The sequence below is a fragment of the Gymnoscopelus microlampas genome, assembly GCF_963454915.1.
Source record: "Gymnoscopelus microlampas genome assembly, chromosome: 9".
NCBI classification, from domain to species: domain Eukaryota; kingdom Metazoa; phylum Chordata; class Actinopteri; order Myctophiformes; family Myctophidae; genus Gymnoscopelus; species Gymnoscopelus microlampas.
In genome coordinates this window covers 18669354-18688091 of record NC_139946.1, presented here as the reverse complement: position 1 = coordinate 18688091, position 18738 = coordinate 18669354, and the positions used below count along the sequence as shown (strand labels likewise).

Below are 18738 nucleotides of genomic sequence, written 5' to 3'. Positions count from 1 at the left end.
CAGAAATAGCTAAGATAGTAGCCTATAGATCTACAATCTCACAACACATCACACAGTGACGTGTAGTGAGATTGTACATCATCTTTTTTCACTATTTGCTAAGATTTTCCAGAGATTTTCAATACGACATTATTATCACAATATCGATATCACGTTATTTGGTCAAAAGTATTGTGATATTTGAATTTGTCCATATTGCCCAGCCCTAGCTATGGCTCTGCATGTGGTTGATTATTTTTAAACTTAAAACAAATTATTTTAACTCTGCGTATTACATTCAAACTGAGATTTTTATGAATGATTGAACTACTAAGGTATTTCAGGTTGACCCTCAATCATCATCACCTTTATTTTGACTCGGGAGTACAGTTGAGGGGGAAGCCCTCATTTTCAATGTAGCCGAGCATACAATAATAGACACAATCCAAATTCATTACAGATTGACAAGGAATGTGAATCAGAGTACAGTAACACAATAAAATAACTTAAACAGTACATAAAACAAGTCAACTAAAACAAAATAACTGAACTGACCAAATGATGGCAAGGAGCTGATTTTCTTCTTTTTTTTTTCTACATTTTTATCCCACGATTTTGTAACCCACATTTTTTCACCCAGTGCCAATTGCCTATGTAATCCTGGGCACTACCTACCCTCTGCCAGCCTAGGGAGAGCCCAAGCTGAAGCTCATGCCTCCTTCAATGCATGAGGAGCAAGCAGGCCGCTTCTTATCACCCGACAGGGGGGAGTTTCCCTGGTTGGACATAGCGCGTGGAAGGAACACGTTATTCCAACCAGTTCCCTTCTCCTCCATCAGGCGCCCCGGCTGACCAGGGGGAGGCAGTATAGTGACCAGGATTACTACATGTTTTTGTGAGGGTATTAACCACCCTAGGAGACACGGGGAGAACATGCAAACTCCACACAGAGTAGGCCCTTTCACCACAAGGAGCTGATTTTCAAAGACTTCTGAAGCTCATTCCAGGAAGTTGGGCCGCTGACAGAGAAAGCTGCCTTGCTCAGCTCTGTCTGAGCATGAGGAACCTTGAGCATTAAAAAATCACTGGAGCGGGTCCTATAAGTGCTATTGTTCTGTTCCAGCATGGAACAAATATATAAGCAGGGAGCATATAATGATGGAGCTCTGAGTACGGAGGCGGATGGCGTCACTCTGAACTCATTTCACATCTTTTATTGTAATGCAATGTAGGAGAGGTCAACAACCAGGAAGTTCATGCTGATTTCTGTTTACTGTATGTTGCCGTTGATTTTAATTTGATTTTAATGCAAGGTTGGTAAGAGCTTGATAGGGGGTTGACAGGTTATAGTCTTCATTGTCGTTCTTATTGCAGTTCTGATGATTATTCATATTAATTGATTAAATGCTTCAGTCTGTGCTACTTTTACTAATGTAATTGATTTCATGTTTTTCTTTATGTTGTATTTTATGCATGCAGACAAAAACTGTGAATTTCAACTCATTGTGTCCGGTGAATTGCACACAGATAAGCATTGTGCAGCAGTTGATAAACAGTTGGATTATCTGACTTGTCCTGTGGTGAGGCAGGACTCTGCTGCCCTTAGACTGCTATTGAGGGACCTGACCTTTGATCCTTGATTCTGAACTCAATAGCATGGTGGCCTCCAGTGGAGCAGACAGCATGAACAAACCCATCGTGATGTGACGTGTTGTCTGCTTGGAGATTAGATTAGATTGTGGATTTTTGTTTTGGAAAATGTCAACACAAATCTTCTCTTATGGGGGTCCCTAGCTCAAAATATTTTCAGATGTGGGTCTGCGGCCAAACACATTTCGGGATCCTTGGCATGAAAATGTTTGAGAAACAATATACCTAGGCTAAAGGTACAGCAGCTATAAGTCAACCTAAAACCACCAGTGCATTGTTCTGAGAAATGGTACGCATGTTTGTATGCGTAGCAAAATTCAATTCGATTCCTATTGAAAACTGATGCGCTTACAGGAAACCAACATGAGAAATGTATCTCTTTTTTTTTTCCATTTTAGAAAACATGCATTAACCACTTCAGCCCTATATATACTTTGGCTGTATGAAAATAGCCGATCTGAGCTCACAACGCACCGCGTAGATCAGCTATTTTCAAAAGATTTTTAATACATTTTGAAATGGGACATTCTGCGTAATGAGTACTTTTTGTACTTTAAATACGTTTTGATGTCAATACTTTTGTACTTTTACTCAAGTACATTCTTAATACCAGACTTTTACTTTTAAGAGATTATTTCTACATTTGATACTACAATTGATACTTTTGAGACATCCTATGCATGCACCCCATGTTAAAAAATGTTGTAAGACATTATAATCATTTTATAATTCTTCATAATCACAATAATGCATTATAATCACTGCTAAAATGCATTATACTGTCAATTTGTACACAAAACTGTTTGAGAACCACTGCTATAGCAGATAACGAACTCTCTAGAGCGAACTCGCTCCTCCGTCCTGATACTCCTGGACCTGTCCGCAGCGTTCGACACGGTGAACCATCAGATCCTCCTCTCCACCCTTGAGGGGATGGGTGTCTCAGGCTCTGCACTCTCCCTGTTTGCATCCTACCTGACGGGTCGCTCCTACCAGGTGATGCTGAGAGGATCTGTGTCAGAACCTCACAGGCTCACTACTGGGGTTCCCCAAGGCTCGGTTCTGGGTCCTCTTCTTTTCTCTCTCTACCTACCTACATCTCTTGGTGCTGTTATCCACTCCCATGACTTTTCCTACCACTGCTATGCCGATGACACCCAGCTGATCCTGTCATTCCCCCCCTCTGACACACAAGTGGAGGCACGCATTGCCGCTTGTCTGGCTGACATCTCGGAGTGGATGTCGACGCACCACCTTCTCGGCAAACATACATCGCATCAGTGACACGGTCCTGCAGATTCCTCCTCTACAACGTTAGGAGGATTCGCCCCTTCCTCACGGAGAAGGCAGCCCAGGTGCTCATCCATGATCCAGGCTCTTGTCATATCCCGCCTGGACTACTGCAACTCCCTCCTTGCTGGTGCCCCGGCGTCTGCCATCAGACCTCTGGAGCTTGTTCAGAAAGCTGCAGCTTGTCTGGTGTCCGCCCCAAGTTCTCCCACACAACTATCCTTCTCCGTTCTCTACACTGGCTCCCCGTAGCGGCTCGCATCCAGTTTAAAACCCTGGTGCTAGCCTATGCACGAATCCACAGACGCGCTGCCTGTAGCTGCCTGTAGGCGGCCATTGCTGCGGTGTCGCGTCCGCGGAGCGTTGACACCGCAGCAATGGCTGCGCGCAGGGCAGCGCTCCGTGGATTCGTGTATAGGGCAGTGAAAGGAACAGCTCCTTCTTACCTCCGGGCTATGGTCGATGCTTACATCCCTACCCGACCATTTCGGTCTGCCGCCAAGGGCCGACTGGTTGCCTCGTCGCTCAGTGGTCCTTCTGGCCGATCTACACGGTCACAGCTTTTTTCTGTTCTGGCCCCACAGTGGTGGAATGAACTCCCCACTGATGTCAGGACAGCAGAGTCACTATGTTGAATGCACTTATTGTAAGTCGATTTGGATAAAAGCGTCTGCTAAATGACCGTAATGTAATGTAATTGAATGTAATGTAATGATTATGAACCTATAATACAGACTAACTCAGTGATTCTCAAATGTCAAGGACCCCCAAATGAATACGTATTTGGCCGTGGACCCCCATCTGAAAATATTTGTGCCAGTGACCACCACAAACAAGATTTGTGTTAAAAATGTTTTTTTAAATAGCCGTTATACATGTTTCATAACGCATTGCATCAGAGCTTGTAGATCTGCTATTTTCAAATAGCAGATTTGTGTCCCCGGACCCCATATTGAGAACCACTGGTCTAACTATTCCTACAGGGCCTATATATAGCTGTAGTACTATATGTAATGCTATGCAATGGCATCAATGACTGTAACATGCATGAGTAACTCATTCATTGGTTGTAGGATTATTGAAGCTGTCTTCAGCCAACAGTTTGGCAGCAGTGGTCAACCTTCTTATTGACCTCCCTGCGCAGTCAGCACTTTTGGACCCCTATATAAACCCTCCCAGCCACCACACATTCCTTCCCTCCTCTCTGACGGACCCTCGGAGACAGACAAGCAGTCCTGTGACTGCCCTATTGGAAAACCACTCCACACAACAACAAAACAACAACAAGCTGCAAAATGACCACCACAGCAGTGCCCATTTTCTCCAAGGGAGAGGACTGCAAGGCCGGCTGGCATGACGCGGGCGCCGGGTACAACGAGGCGGACACGCACCTGGAGATCCTGGGCAAGCCCGTCATGGAGCGCTGGGAGACCCCGTACATGCACTCACTGGCCACCGTAGCGGCTTCCAAAGGTAGTAACCATAGACTGTTTGTTAAACCAACCCGAAAGAAAGTGCCTTGCTTTATTAGGCCTCGATGTTCAGGCCTCCATGATTTCGTGCAAAATCAGTTAGCTCTAATCGGAACCTCTCCTTCCGCTATAAAGCTCCGAGATGAGGTCCCACAGCGTCGGGAGCCGGCAGAGTGCGACACCGTTGAATATTGTTAATTCTTACATTTTTCCACACATCGGATCCAAGAAGTAAATGTATTCATCCTTGGTCTGAAATGTTTTACATTTTAGCGGTAAAGAAAATCTAACCGACGGGTTGAAAGAAGCGCTTAAATCGCTTTTTCTTTGTCAGCCTGTGGCCAGTCAACCCCCGTCCGAATGCGCAGTACTGCTCCCGTAAGGTTGCATTGGGAAAACATGCCACAGGCTGACTAAATACGCGATTTAAACGCTTATTTCAACCTGTCACTTAAGTTTCTTGACCGCTAAAATGTAAAACATCTCAGAGCAGGGTAGAATACCTTTACTTTTTGTATACAATGCACGGAAAGGGGTAAGAATCAACAATATTGGCCAACGTTCGCCGGTGTCGCACTCTGCCGGCACCCGACACTGTGGGACCTCATCTCGGATAGCAGAGGGAGAGGAGACGTTCCAAATGGGGCTACGGGATTTCGTGCAAAATCAAAGCTGGCACTGGCAGTGCGCAAGTTTTATAAATAATCGTTATAAACTCAAGTGTCCGGGTCGTGCTGTTATTATAACCCAGTACCCACAATCATGCAACCAATGAACCATTTGCTCAAGTGTGCGCTATTATAGCGCGATTGAATGGGAGCCATGCGAGCATGGTTGTTTTAAAACGTTTTCAAGTGCAACTGTTTTCGACGGTATTTCCATGCTGGAAATTGAATAGGCCTAGATGACAAGTGGTGTGTGGCAGCAGGTGTTACTATACATAAGATTCTCTGACAATTCCAAGAAGCCTTTCATATAGCCTCGAACACCAGACACTTCAGCACGTTTCACAACACTGTGGCTCATCCGTGCGTCTGAATGGCATTGCCTATCGTGCGTAAAACTCTGCTTGCCATGCACCCAAATCAGCTCCAAGGGGGAGCTCATTTCCGAAATTTCAATTGTAGTGATGGAAAAAGTACTCAATTGTTTTTACTTAAGTAAAAGTATCAATACAGCAATGAAGAAATACTCTGTCACAAGTAAAAGTCCGGAATTCCAAATTTACTTGAGTAAAAGTAGCCTACAAAAGTATTGGTATAAAAATGTACTTAAAGTACCAAAAGTAGAAAGTACTCATTATGCAGAGTGTCCCATTTCACAACTTTTCAAATGTATACAAATCTTTTGAAAATAGCAGATCTACAAGCTCACAATGTGTAGAGATGGGATGCATGGTGAGCTTGTGGATCGGCTATTTTCAAATGGCTGCAATGTGTATTTATAGGGCTGAAGTGGTTAATGTATATTTTGTAATAATAATCAAAATCTACAAAGTAACTAGTAACTAAAGTTTTGAAATAATTGTAGTGAAGTCAAATTATAATATTTATCTCTGTGATGTAGTGGAGTAGAAGTAAAAGTAGTGAAAATTGGAAATACGCCAGTAAAGTAATAATACCTAAAAATGGTAGAGTACTTGAGTAAATGTACTTAGTTATGTTACACCACTGGGCAATTGACATGTAGCACCACCACAACTTAAATTGTGATTATGAAACAATGTGGGATTTCATACTCAGTAACGTCATGTGACAGTTACTGTACACTCCTGTCGGCTTGGAGGGGTCAGGGAGGCAAAAGGCCTTCCCCCTCATCTATTTATATGCTTATACTTGTAGCCAGTAGCCATATGTGTAAACCTACTCGGACACCCCTGGTATTTCTATCACATGCTACAACCAACTGCTTTCCCTGCATTCCGAGCACTTAAAGCCCCCTCTGCAAGGCTCTGTCCAACGCTTAAAGCCCCCTCTGCAAGGCTCTTAGGGCGTCTGTCCAATACTGTGGTCCAAAACAAGATACCTCAAAACCTACTGGCTGGATTGCATGGAATTTGCCATGCACCTTCATGCTCCCCAGAGGATGCACCCTATGGATTTTGGTGACCCCCCCTCTTGCGCCACCTGTAGGCCACAATTTCAACTTGTACAAAACATACCTCAGAAACTATTCTTTGATTGCCAATGCCAGGAAACTGAGCGCAAAACTGAGACCAAAATGTTAATGTAAATTTGTTTTGGGCCCCACTAGTAAGAGCATAGGGCTCTAAGGATGGCATTGCTGCTCAGTTTAAACCATCTCTGTCCAGGTGGATATAAGGAGCAGCACAGCCTCTAGCAGGGCTTTAGACTTGTAGTATTGTTATAACCTGGGCACACCAGCTGGTAAAAGGCCTCAAACAACAAGCAAAGTAGCTACAATGTTGACTACTTGTTGGAAGGGGGGTGTCAGAGAATTATAACTTAAATGGCTGTTTTATGACATTAGGTGGTCGTGTTCTGGAGATCGGGTTTGGCATGGCCATTGCTGCCACCAAAGTGGAGTCGTACCCCATCGAGGAGCACTGGATCGTTGAGTGCAACGACGGCGTGTTCGCCAGGTTGCAGGAATGGGCCAAAGTTCAGCCACACAAGGTGAACACCAGCTCAACAGTCTACAGCACTGCTTCTCAAACCTTTTCATTTCAAGGACCCAGCCTTCATAACTCTAAGTGTGCACAACTGATCCATTTGGTTCCATCTGGTTCCATTTGTAAATGTGATTCCTGTTCTATAGGTTGTTCCTCTGAAGGGCCTTTGGGAAGACGTGGTGCCCACCCTGCCTGACAACCACTTTGACGGTACGACAGAAAGGCCTTTGAACATAACTTGACATGCCGTCTCAGGCATTTATTTTATTCTATTTAACCTTTATTTAACCAGTAAAAAACACATTGAGACTAGAGTCTCTTTTACGAGTGTGAACTGGGAACTGGCGAAGAGGCATGAATGTTACACAGCTTTGCCAGTAACAACAAATACAGGACAATAACAATGACAGATATGTCAACATCCGTAAAAGCAATACCCACTACCTAGGAATGCTGTAGCTTTAGCATGCAAACGATGAAAAACAAAAGTTAGATGCTTCTACTTTAAAGAGCCATGTAAAATCATGCAACACTGGAATAAATGACATATTTCACAATATTATTGTACAGTGTACAACATGTGAATTGTCAAATGTTCCATCTATAACCAGTTTGCTTTGTCAGTGGTGTCTATGTGTTAATGTTATTGTCCCAATCCTCCAGGCATCCTGTATGATACGTACCCTCTGTCTGAAGACACCTGGCACACTCACCAGTTTGACTTCATCAAGGTAACATACACAATCACTTTAATCTAACTAAAGATTTTAAAAACATATTGTGATACGTTGCTTGAGCTTGTAGAGCGGCTATTTTCTCAATTTCTCTTAGGACAAAGTATACTGTATTAAATAAATCACCAAGTGCAATAAATATCGAGGAATATGGTGCACAGACAGACAGTTCTGATAGTAACGCAGCTTGTTGAATTAACACAACAGGATCTCCCAGTGCCCACTACATATTCTAGGGGATTTAGGTCATAACCCAAATGCAGAAAGATTGTGTGTGTGTGTGTGTGTGTGTGTGTGTGTGTGTGTGTGTGTGTGTGTGTGTGTGTGTGTGTGTGTGTGTGTGTGTGTGTGTGTGTGTGTGTGTGTGTGTGTGTGTGTGTGTGTGTGTGTGTGTGTGTGTGTGTGTGTGTGTGTGTGTGTGAGAGGGGGAAATTAGTTGAAATGTAGGAAGGGATGAAGGTGACCTTGAGCAGGTGCTTTAACCCCTAGTTGCTGCTCAGTGGTGAACGGTTACCATTCAAGGGCTGCTATACAGGGTCGCTGTAAAAGCAGTGCATCCATGCTCAGTTAACTTCCCTTGCCCGCGTGTTTGTTTGAATAAGGAATGGATACCTTCCTTTAATCACATTCAATCCCACAAGTCATTAGAACAATGTTAACTGTTCAAAGTTAAGCCAGAGTGATGGATGCAAGTTATTTGTTGGTTTACAAGACAAACAAATTGTGGTTTGAACAAAAATCATAAGGTTAAACCCAACAATAATGTGCCTGTCTCTGTGCTCAAATGCAATGCACATGCAAACCTGGAAGCACATGCAAACATAGGCAAACACAGGTGTTTGCATGTATTGTAACTAGTCCTGTTTCACGACAGGGCTCTATGGATTCTTGACTCCATGGTTGAAAAGCGATAGAGCCCCATAGGAGGGTGGAGCTCTAGGGAAATAGAACATCCACGCTCTGTCAGCTTTACCAGAGTAAATAAAGCTTAAAATAACATCAACTAATTTATTTGTCTTGTGTTTGTAGGGCCATGCCCACAGGCTGCTGAAAGCCGGCGGTGTACTCACATACTGTAACCTGACCTCCTGGGGAGAGCTGCTCAAGACCAAATACGACAACATTGAAAAGATGTTTGAGGTGGGTTACAGATCACTAATTAACACCTTAGTTATGGTTTCATTTTAACCCCTCTTGAGGCCGATTCAACAAATCATCTAAACCTGGAAACCTCATATGTCCAAAACTGTTACTTCTCAGGATTCAAATTCAAAAATAGCAAAAGTAGCAGATCTGCAATCTCAGATGCAGATCTGCTACTTTTGATGCTTTTTTGTGACACTGTAGTATGATCAAGTAGGGCATTCATTTACTGCTGCGACGTGTTGTAAGCTTATAGATAGCCTATTTTCGGTGCATGACATGCTTCCATAGAAGACATGCTGACTTCTATGGAATCCAAATGACTGAAATCAGTCATGGCGACTGGGAACTTTAATCCATGCGCTCCTTTAATATTGATCTCAATAGTCACAGATTAAGCCTACGTGTTGTCTCTACTAACCTGTGCAGATAAAGTGGAGGTTAATGATATAATGATAAGTGGATGATGCATTAATGATTGTTTCCAGGAGACCCAGATGTCTCACCTGGTCCAAGCCGGTTTCAAGAAGGAGAAGATTAGCACCAGCACCATGGACATTGTCCCCCCCAGCGAATGCAAATATTACTCCTTCAAGAAGATGATCACTCCCACCATCCTAAAAGACTAAAGTTTAGTTGCCGCTACATCCCACACGTAAGGGCCGTTCTCACTGAGCATTTTAACTATACAAATAGTTTTAAAGTTCACACCAACTATTAAAAGAAATACAAATGGTGAACGATATAGTTATAGCTATAGTTATAGTGCTCAGTGTGAACTGCCCTACGCTTTGTTTTTTATTGTAAAATAACAACATAACAAACTCACCTCTGTACTGTATGTCTGTGTCAACATGTACTTTAATAAATCCATCTTATCTACAGTACATTCTTATTCCAGTTATTTAACATGATTTTTTATTATGTTTTAAGATGCTTGTTGCTGTTCATTTGTTGATGTGCTGTCCTCACGGCCCAGTCTACTCATTAATCCATCTATCTTCCAACTCAGTCCCTAGGTACTGTATTTAACATAAACCATGATGAACCACATGAACTCTAGCCTCCATATTCTAGGCATGTTATAATAGGCAAACATTAGGCGAAAATAGGCAAATATTCTGCAAAGATAGCAGATCTACAATCTTGCGGAGCGTTTAAAGGAGGGACCAAGTACCGACCCCTGGGGGACCCTGGTCAATGAAGTATATGTATGGTTTAAAGCCGGTGTAGTTCACCCAAAAAATTACTTATTTTCTATGAATTACACGTCACATAATGTCACGTAATGTGTAATTGAAATAAGTCATTTCTTGGGTGAACTACTCCTTTAACAATTATTCTAAAGCGCCTGCCCTAGACAGACTTGTCTGCTGGCCCCATGCTTCATCACGTTTCAATAAATCTATGTCCCCGGACCCAACTCAATCAGTTAATTTGACATCAGTCATGTTGTAAGATTAACACCTCTTATATCAAACATTGGACTTTGAATGTCACTGCATTCTTGTGCAGCATTAACTTGTGCAACGCTTAAATACAGGACACTGGTCCTCAAGAAAATCATTTCTCACTCTTTAATCTTCAGCCCACAAAAGTGATGTTAAAACACGAGTATTGCATCACATACTCCCACTGCGTATATATTTTCTTTTTTTTACGTTTTAACCACTTACACTTAGGTATTATTTCACAAATTGCAAAAATAACAGATCTCCAAGCTCGCAGCGCATTGTGAGCTTGTTGATCGGCAATTTTTGCCTTTTCATTTATCTATTTTTTCACATATAATGACATGCAAAAAATAGGGATGCTGGGTTGAAAATGGTGAAATATCTGCTAGTGTACGTGATTGTAACACATGGGAATAAGTGACCACCTGATATGGACACATTAATCATTCAGGGGACGGATGATGCAATGCTAAGTTTGCTGAGGACATCTACAGTAGGTCACACACACACACACACACACACACACACACACACACACACACAGGCTGACTCCACCCCCACTGGCAGTGTTCATGTGATATTTGCCTCAGATGTATTGTACACTGTGTCTGGCAAGAAGCACTAATCTATTCTTTTTATGCAAACATGCATGGCTCATAGAAACAGTTTAATGTGCATGTGTATTTATAAGGTTAATTCCAAATATATATAACATATAACAGCATACATAATTGTGAAAAAAATTATAGCTATTGCTTCGGACCACTTAAACCCCATTTCAAATGAATAGATGTGCTCTTTTCGCTATCTTTGAAAATACTGGAACATTTGTGATCACCTACAGTATATTAATGACAAAGAGCAGCAGAACAGAGCAGCAGAACAAAGGGTGCAATCATAGAATACTGGATAGCAGTATTAAAGCTATTCAGTAGTGTAGCTAATTAGTAATGTAACATAACTAATCAAAAAGATGCATTATCCCCCCCAAAAAATATATTATTTCAGTAAATTCATGTCTGCACAAGAACACCCTGTGGGAAGGGGGAGGGGCTGAAGGTCAGAGTTGGCACTGGGCTTTGGCCAATCAGTGAAGAGGCAAGGAAAAAGCAAGAGACCACATTAATGCAATAAGCACCACCTAGTGGCTCATATTTGTCATAGAACAGCAGAATTGGCCTCACCACAGAAACTGCACCTTTATTACTATGGACCCTGGTTTTATTCTGTATTTCCCTACCATGTACAATCAATAGCACAATGTAATGAAAATATATGACAACAGAGACAATACTATAATCTATTTGGCTATCATAATGAATCAACATTTGTGTCGCTACTGTGCTGGAGCTTAGAGAAGTGGGCTTGTTACTGAAGGGTTGATGGTTTAAATCCCTGAACCACATAAGAAAATCTAGATCGGGATCTGTTTTTGTGCCCTTTGATCAAGACAGTGACCAACAACATGCAACCAAGACCATTGTTGTATCGGGCAGCTCCCATTGAGTGTGCGTGTGTGTGTGCATATGTATGTAAATAATAAAGGTTTAAAATCAATCAAGTATGAATTAAATAACAACCAGTGCAGCAACTGTAAATGAGAACAATGACTTTAAATGGATTAATAACTTTATTTTAATAAATTGGTTTCTCTACATGGAGGAGCCAGAGCTAAGGTTCCCGAAGATACAGCCATCCAATCAGCTGAGCAGCTCACTGAGTGTCATCATCATTCTTATGCATCATCATCAGCCATAAATACAACATTTACATACAATCACACACAGATACAGGCTTGTTTTTCACTTGCGATACCAGATATGCATCTTCTTTTCACGTTTGATCTTCTTCTGTAGCTGCAGTGTGCCGTAAAGGAGGGCTTCTGCTGTAGGAGGGCAGCCTGGTGTGTGTGTGAGAGAGAGAGCGAGAGAGAGAGAGAGAGAGAGAGAGAGAGAGAGAGAGGTATGAGTCAAGTTAGTGGTACCCAAAGGTTACAAGACCCAAAAGATACATTTGATGTCTCTCCGGGAGCCAAATTAACAAAAACACATTATGAATTGATCACTTAAGCCACATTTCAACAATAGTGAAAGTACAAGCTCAAAACACGTCTATCTTACACTTTTTAAGTCGCTCTGGGTCCGAAGAGCATGTGCTAAGTGCCTAAATTGTAATTGGTCAGATGACCTACGCCCCTGGATTCTTAACTGTGTAGTAGTAGAAGAGGATTTCCACCAAAAAGAACAGCTGATTTATTCTGCTCACACAAAATTATGAACTGTCCTACATGGAGAGTTCATGATCTGAATCTGGATCATGATCTTTGTCCTTTTTCCAGGACATGCGCTCCATGGAACTCGATTAAGCAAGGACACTGAATAACCATAGTGACCTATAAAGCTGGGATGTATGGTGCAGAGGTTGTGAGCATTATGATGAAAGGCCTACCTGGAACATAGATGTCCACTGGAACGATACGATCACAGCCTCTGACCACAGCGTATGAATAGTGGTAATATCCCCCTCCATTGGCACAGCTAGACCAACAACAGAATTACTATACATCTGTGTGCTTGACATACAATACTTGCAAACTAAACATATTTCTATTATTTGGTTTTAGGATTACAACACAACCCAGTTGACAAATAGTGTATAGCGTCATTCACTCATGAGTATCTGATGGATAAACAAGCACAGCATTCTTTTACTGAGGCCTAATCTGTTTTGTGCAATGACATGTGTTATTACAAAACTACATTGTACATTCCATCTACAGAGATTATTTGGTAAGCAAAGGTCTTACAATAGTGATAACCATTAATGTCAACAAATGCATTATGTTATGTCATTTATGCTCAAAGTTGGCATCTTAAAGATGGCTACTTTTACTTTAACCTAAAGCAATGTTATGTACTACATTGCTCATTTGATTAAGAGGAGATGGGTTTAGACAGGGTTGATCTCATTTATTCCAAGAGGAAAGCAAAGCGTTGAGAGATGTAGAGTCAAATGCCTCCAGTTAAAAGCTGGTTACTTTAGGGGTTAGTAAATAAATAACACATTTTATTGAGTATATGAAATTGTTTTCACAATAAATAAGCCTTTAAAACTTCATGGACTTGCATTGGAGTAACATTCGGTAGTCAGTATGTTTTTTCTTCTTTTTTAATGGAGCTTTGTCCTGCAATTTATAGTGAATCAGTGTAATATTTCTGCCTCTTGGGTCTTTGTCTCAATGTATTCGTTAATGGTTAAATAAAGGTTACATAAAAGTTGAATATAAAACAGTAGTGTTCGTTTTCTTACCTTCCCATGGAAATAACATATCTGGGTTCTGGCATCTGGTCGTACACCTGGAGGCAAAACAGTGATGACGGAATTGATAACATGCAGTCTACCAATTCAACTGACCAACTACAAATCATCACGAACTGGAAAGCACTTTACACATTTCTTTTTTGCTGCACACCCTAATTTGGGAAAATTATCAAAAACGTTTTATTTTGTATATTTGTTAAAAAATAGCAGCTCTACAAACTCAACTTGTAGATGTGCCATTTTTGTTATTTTTCATACAACAAAGTATACAGGCTTCAGTGGTAAAAACTCAAAACAGACTAGAATTACATTACATAATATTTATATATATTTTACAAGGTGAAGCACTTTGAATTACATTTATGTACACAAATGTGCTATGAATACAGATTAATCGATTAAACGATAGTTTGTGTTGTTGTTCCTACCTTACGGAGAGCGGGAGCCATCTTATTGGTCAGGGTTCCAGCCACGATCATCACGTCAGACTGTCGGGGGCTGGCGCGGAAGACCACCCCGAAGCGATCCATGTCGTATCGAGGAGCCGCCATGTGCATCATCTCCACGGCGCAACACGCCAGGCCAAATGTCATCGGCCACAAGGAGCTCTGAGAGACACAGCAGAACAATTAGATAGAACATAGATGAGTGACATTCTGGTAAAATAGACAAACATGTTCATGTGTCACTTATGTGTTCTTGACATTAACGCCATTCTCTATCTATCTCGTTGGACTGATCTAGACTCCTGATATGTAAATGTTAATATGAACTTTCAACATCTCAACTAGCAAACTAAAAACTACAACCCTTTCTGCATAATTAGATGATCTATCACTGGACATTTGTCTCTCCCATCCCTACAACACCCTGGTCAATGCTCCAAGTGTCCTTAACTCTTTTCTGTCCTGGCTCCCAAACTGTGGAATAACCCCAGGCAGAGAATTGAGTGAAGGGCAAGACTGGGTATGGTCCGTACAATTATATAACAACCAAGTTTACATGAAGAATGTGCATGGGAAAGAGATTGATATAGAGATTGTTATACCAATGTTTTTTTTAAATAGACAGTATATGTAAAAAATATATATATATGTGGGGACAAAATGCATGGAGATACACAAGACATTTGGTGCTGATCTGTCCAGCGGTTTCCAAGATTAACTCCAGACAAACAGGACTCCAGAGAAGGACAGAGACACATACACAGACCAACCCTCTTTACAGGTGGCTAATCTCCTACAGAGCCACATCGTAAAGATATCAACCAGCACATGACATGTACCATTATCCTGCATAGTGTCAACCGTCAATACAATGACAGGTACTGACCCTGCGAGCCCAGTTGACCAGGTCATCCAGCTTGGTGATGACATACTCTCCTTTACTGGTGGCTACTGCTGCTGGTTTGGCTGCAGCCAGTGCCGTGCTCTTCTCTCTGACTGGAACAACACTGGAAAACACGTCACACAGAGCAGAGTGATGCTTTAAAAGACAACTTCACCAACGTTTTAAATTAATCCCGTCATACTACTGTGAGGGCAAGTGACAATCTGACTTAAAACATCCATTCAGTGTCTAAAAAGCGTACTCTCAACGGCACTGGAAAGAAACTGTCATAAAAAATTCTAGCACCACCTAGAGAGCAAGTTCTTGAGACACAGAATGTTGGGAATAGGAATGGGTCGATAATCGTAAAAAAGAAAACACTCACAATAATCGTATGCCGGAGATTTATTGTGAAATCGTACTCCGTCATTCACTAGGATGAATTAGCTTCTGTTGAGCTGCAAATTTAGTACCACTTAAACCCTCTATAATTTTGGCAAACGTTCCCCCCAGAATAGGGATGTTGGGGTTTCAAATGGTTAACAAAAGTGGCATTTTAAGTTTTAAGCATATTTTGATTATCGCGATATCGTTGACCAGAATTATTTTTGCCACAATAATGGTGTTAAGTCATTTTCATATCGTCCCATCCCTAGCCCATTAAGACCCGAGGACAATTCTAAATCCTGACCTAAGTTTAAGTTAAAAATATGTTGATATATATATATATATATATATAGCAACAGCTAATGTTACACAAAGGGGTTCCCGGATTGAAAGGTATAACAACGAATAGGTGTTCCAGGTCTAAATGGGATAGTTGGGAAGTGTTGCTGTAGGTCCTCCCCACAACAGAACAACAGGATTCAGGTTTAACATGTTTTGGTGAAGTTGCCGTTTAAAGATTAGACTACTTTCAGGAACTTAAGTTTTACTGAAAAGAATACCAATATTGTAATACTAATAATTAATAAAGACCTACAGGTATTTCATATCACAAATAAACCTCACCGCTAATCTCACCTTGTGGAGGAATTCTCGCTTTTAGCATTTCGATGCAGACTCCTCTGTTGGATAGCATATAGTGAAATAGGCCTGTATGGTGGAGAAACAGAGCAGACCACAATCAGCAACATAAAAGATGAGTCAAAACTCTTGCAAGTGTCGTGCATATATTATTGTTTGGTTAATTCTGGCAGCAGTAGGTTCTTCTTACCTCGATGAGAAGCAGCCAAACGAGGCCAGACGAGGCACAGCTTAGGAGAAGGATCATACATGTGTAAGTACTAGAGGTTACAATCATGAGATAAATAAGAAAACTTTCAATACGAGTGCTTGTTCTGATTTCTGCAGGCCAAAATTGGAGATACAATTTTGGACACAAGCCATCTTGTGATTTGAATTCAATGAATTTCAAATTTGTCATGTGGTTTAAAATAAATACACAATAGATGTGTCACATAAATAGCAATAGTCTGTCACAAGTAGCACACGCAACCTAGCAGTGATTTTGTCAACATTAGTGAGAACAGCTCGCGAGAACGTAGGTCCTTGTCAAGACTAAGTTAAGTTGATTTGTATAGAATATTTCATGTAAAGTTGTGTTTTTCACATTAACGGACAACAAAAATATGACTAACAGATAATACACAAAGTGCAGTGTAAACTAATGGCGAATAATATTGGGGGGAAATTACACTGAAATATTTGTTGTTTGTTCCAGCTTACTAATGATTGTATTGACTTCCAACAGATGCTAGGTCCAGTTTAGGCGAGCAGTGCCTGATGACCTGAGAGGTTTGATTGGTTTACAGTGAGCAGGTCAGAGATGTATTCACGAGCTAAACCATCAAGAGCCTTGTAAACAATGTGATTCTGTATATGATAATGTGTTCAGGTGTTCTTGTCCCAGAGAGCACCTTGGCTGCGCATTTTGAATGACATAACATGTCAGAATGACATAACAGTCTGACAGTATTTTTTTGGTTAGTCCAGAAATGACTGCATTGCTGTTATCTAATCTAGTAGCCTTTAAAATTATATTTTTAAAAAAGATATCCCAGTAATATTACTAACATGACGTTGAAATGTAAGGTCCGATCTCGAGCCCCCCCCTGACCATTATCACAAACTAAACTACGTCAGTCTTGTCATAAACGTATAAAGTGTCAATGTTATAAAACATTCTAATGGACTGTCTGTCTGTAGTGTTATTGTTATTACATCTAGAATATGTTATCCTATCCATTCCTGGCTGCCGCTGATGGCTAGTAGCAGCAGCTAACTGCTGCAGTAATAGTCTGTTAGCTTCATGCTAACACACACAGAGCAAGGTCAGTCTGCGCAGAGCAAAACATTACACATTAGAGCACTGGGAGACGTCACACACTCAAGCTTCCATGACTTTATGCACGTCTACTGAACATATTGAACTCTTGACTTCACAAAACCCCATGAAACTAGAGAAAAGAGCGTAGCATTTTAGTCATAACAACACTTACCAACCAGCGCCGCCATCTTTGAAATCATCTGTGTTATTCAAGGACTGTTTCCGGTGAAGGGCGATGGCCTCTTGGGGGCGCTGCAGCTCAAAAGTCAACTTGAACTTTATAGTAGGTTTTGTATTGTAGGGCAATGGTTCTGAAACTGTTACATCTCAAGGTTTCCCCTTAACTGTGTCAGTATACAAATGGAACCAAATGGACCAGTTACAGACTTGTAAGGGTCAATATATAGACCCCCCCTAAAGGAACCCAGAGAGTCCCTGGATTCCACTTTGATAACCACTGATGTAGGGGGATTTAAATTATTTTGTGCCAGGCAGGGACCCCCAATACAATATTTGTATTGTTAAAATTTTTCGTTTTCACGTTCTTTTCAAGATTTTGTTGATTGCCAAAATACAAGCTATTTTCATATAGCCGATGCATATAGGTTTAAAGTGGTTAAACTGATTTTGATACTTTGTTAACTCATTTTGCTGGGGACCCCCTGGAACCCCCTCAAGGACGCCTGGGGGTCCCCAGACCCCACTTTAAGAAGCACTGCTCTAGATCAGTCCCCCAGGGGGTTCCCAAATTATTTTGGAGGGTCCCCAGATGATTAGCTTAATGTGCAACATTGTTGTCTCACTCAACAGTGAACAAACCAACATACAGTATAAGTACGTACAGGGTAAATTAGTTTACAATTTAAGGACCTTTAAGAACTTTTTAATACCAAATTAGCTAAATTGTCAAATATTACTTAAGAAAGGGGCAAACATGGTGAAAATAGCCGATCTACATGCTCACAACGCCTTGCAGAAAAGCGTTGTGAGCTTGTAGTTCAGCTATTTTTACAATATTTATCTGTGGAACCAAGTGAAACTAAATGTAAGTGCTTGTCAGGGTGGGGGGTCCCCAGTTCAAATTTGATCATTTTGGGGGGTCACGGCCTGAAAAGTTTGGGAACCCTTGCTCTAGAGATGACGTGAAATCCTCTCAAACAGTGAACTTTAACTTTATTGTAGAGTTGTTGTTTTTTTTTTTAACAGTCTATGGTTTTATTATAGGGAGGTTATTTTAGACGTGCAGCTCCACCCGACCCAGACACTCAACTTTGTTGACCTACATTTAGCAGGACTGTGTAATTTAACGTTCCATCCTTAATCATGTCAAATGTACTGTGCCTTTTTATGAGGTTTTCCAAATGAACTAAACCAAACTGACAGGACACTACCAACTTTTGAATTG

General features: G+C 41.2%; 2 protein-coding genes across 2 annotated transcripts; one reads left to right on the top strand and one right to left on the bottom strand.

Moving 5' to 3' along the window:
• The first annotated feature begins 4114 nt into the window (after nucleotides 1-4114).
• gamt (guanidinoacetate N-methyltransferase) lies at nucleotides 4115-9744 on the top strand. The gene is made up of 6 exons (XM_084066644.1): nucleotides 4115-4392; nucleotides 6882-7027; nucleotides 7170-7233; nucleotides 7687-7754; nucleotides 8787-8897; nucleotides 9389-9744. The coding sequence occupies exons 1-6, from the start codon at nucleotides 4215-4217 to the stop codon at nucleotides 9527-9529; spliced, it is 708 nt and encodes a 235-aa protein (XP_083922770.1). The 5' UTR covers nucleotides 4115-4214; the 3' UTR covers nucleotides 9530-9744.
• Nucleotides 9745-11965: 2221 nt separating this feature from the next.
• Nucleotides 11966-17565, bottom strand: ndufs7 (NADH:ubiquinone oxidoreductase core subunit S7). The gene is made up of 8 exons (XM_084066383.1): nucleotides 17506-17565; nucleotides 16221-16260; nucleotides 16028-16099; nucleotides 15008-15128; nucleotides 14104-14283; nucleotides 13664-13710; nucleotides 12803-12891; nucleotides 11966-12254 (listed from the first exon to the last, which is right to left on the bottom strand). Exons 1-8 carry the CDS (start codon nucleotides 17531-17533, stop codon nucleotides 12157-12159), a joined length of 675 nt encoding a protein of 224 aa, XP_083922509.1. The 5' UTR covers nucleotides 17534-17565; the 3' UTR covers nucleotides 11966-12156.
• Nucleotides 17566-18738: the final 1173 nt, after the last annotated feature.

Coding starts and splice junctions, on each gene's coding strand:
- gamt (XM_084066644.1), top strand. CDS start 4,215: ATGACCACCACAGCAGTGCCCATTTTCTCCAAGGGAGAGGACTGCAAG. Junction 7,028..7,169: donor CCAAAGTTCAGCCACACAAG/GTGAACACCAGC, acceptor CCTGTTCTATAG/GTTGTTCCTCTGAAGGGCCT. Junction 7,234..7,686: donor GCCTGACAACCACTTTGACG/GTACGACAGAAA, acceptor CCAATCCTCCAG/GCATCCTGTATGATACGTAC.
- ndufs7 (XM_084066383.1), bottom strand. CDS start 17,533: ATGATTTCAAAGATGGCGGCGCTGGTTG. Junction 16,261..17,505: donor AAAGATGGCGGCGCTGGTTG/GTAAGTGTTGTT, acceptor CCTTCTCCTAAG/CTGTGCCTCGTCTGGCCTCG. Junction 15,129..16,027: donor AGCGAGAATTCCTCCACAAG/GTGAGATTAGCG, acceptor CGTGTTTTCCAG/TGTTGTTCCAGTCAGAGAGA.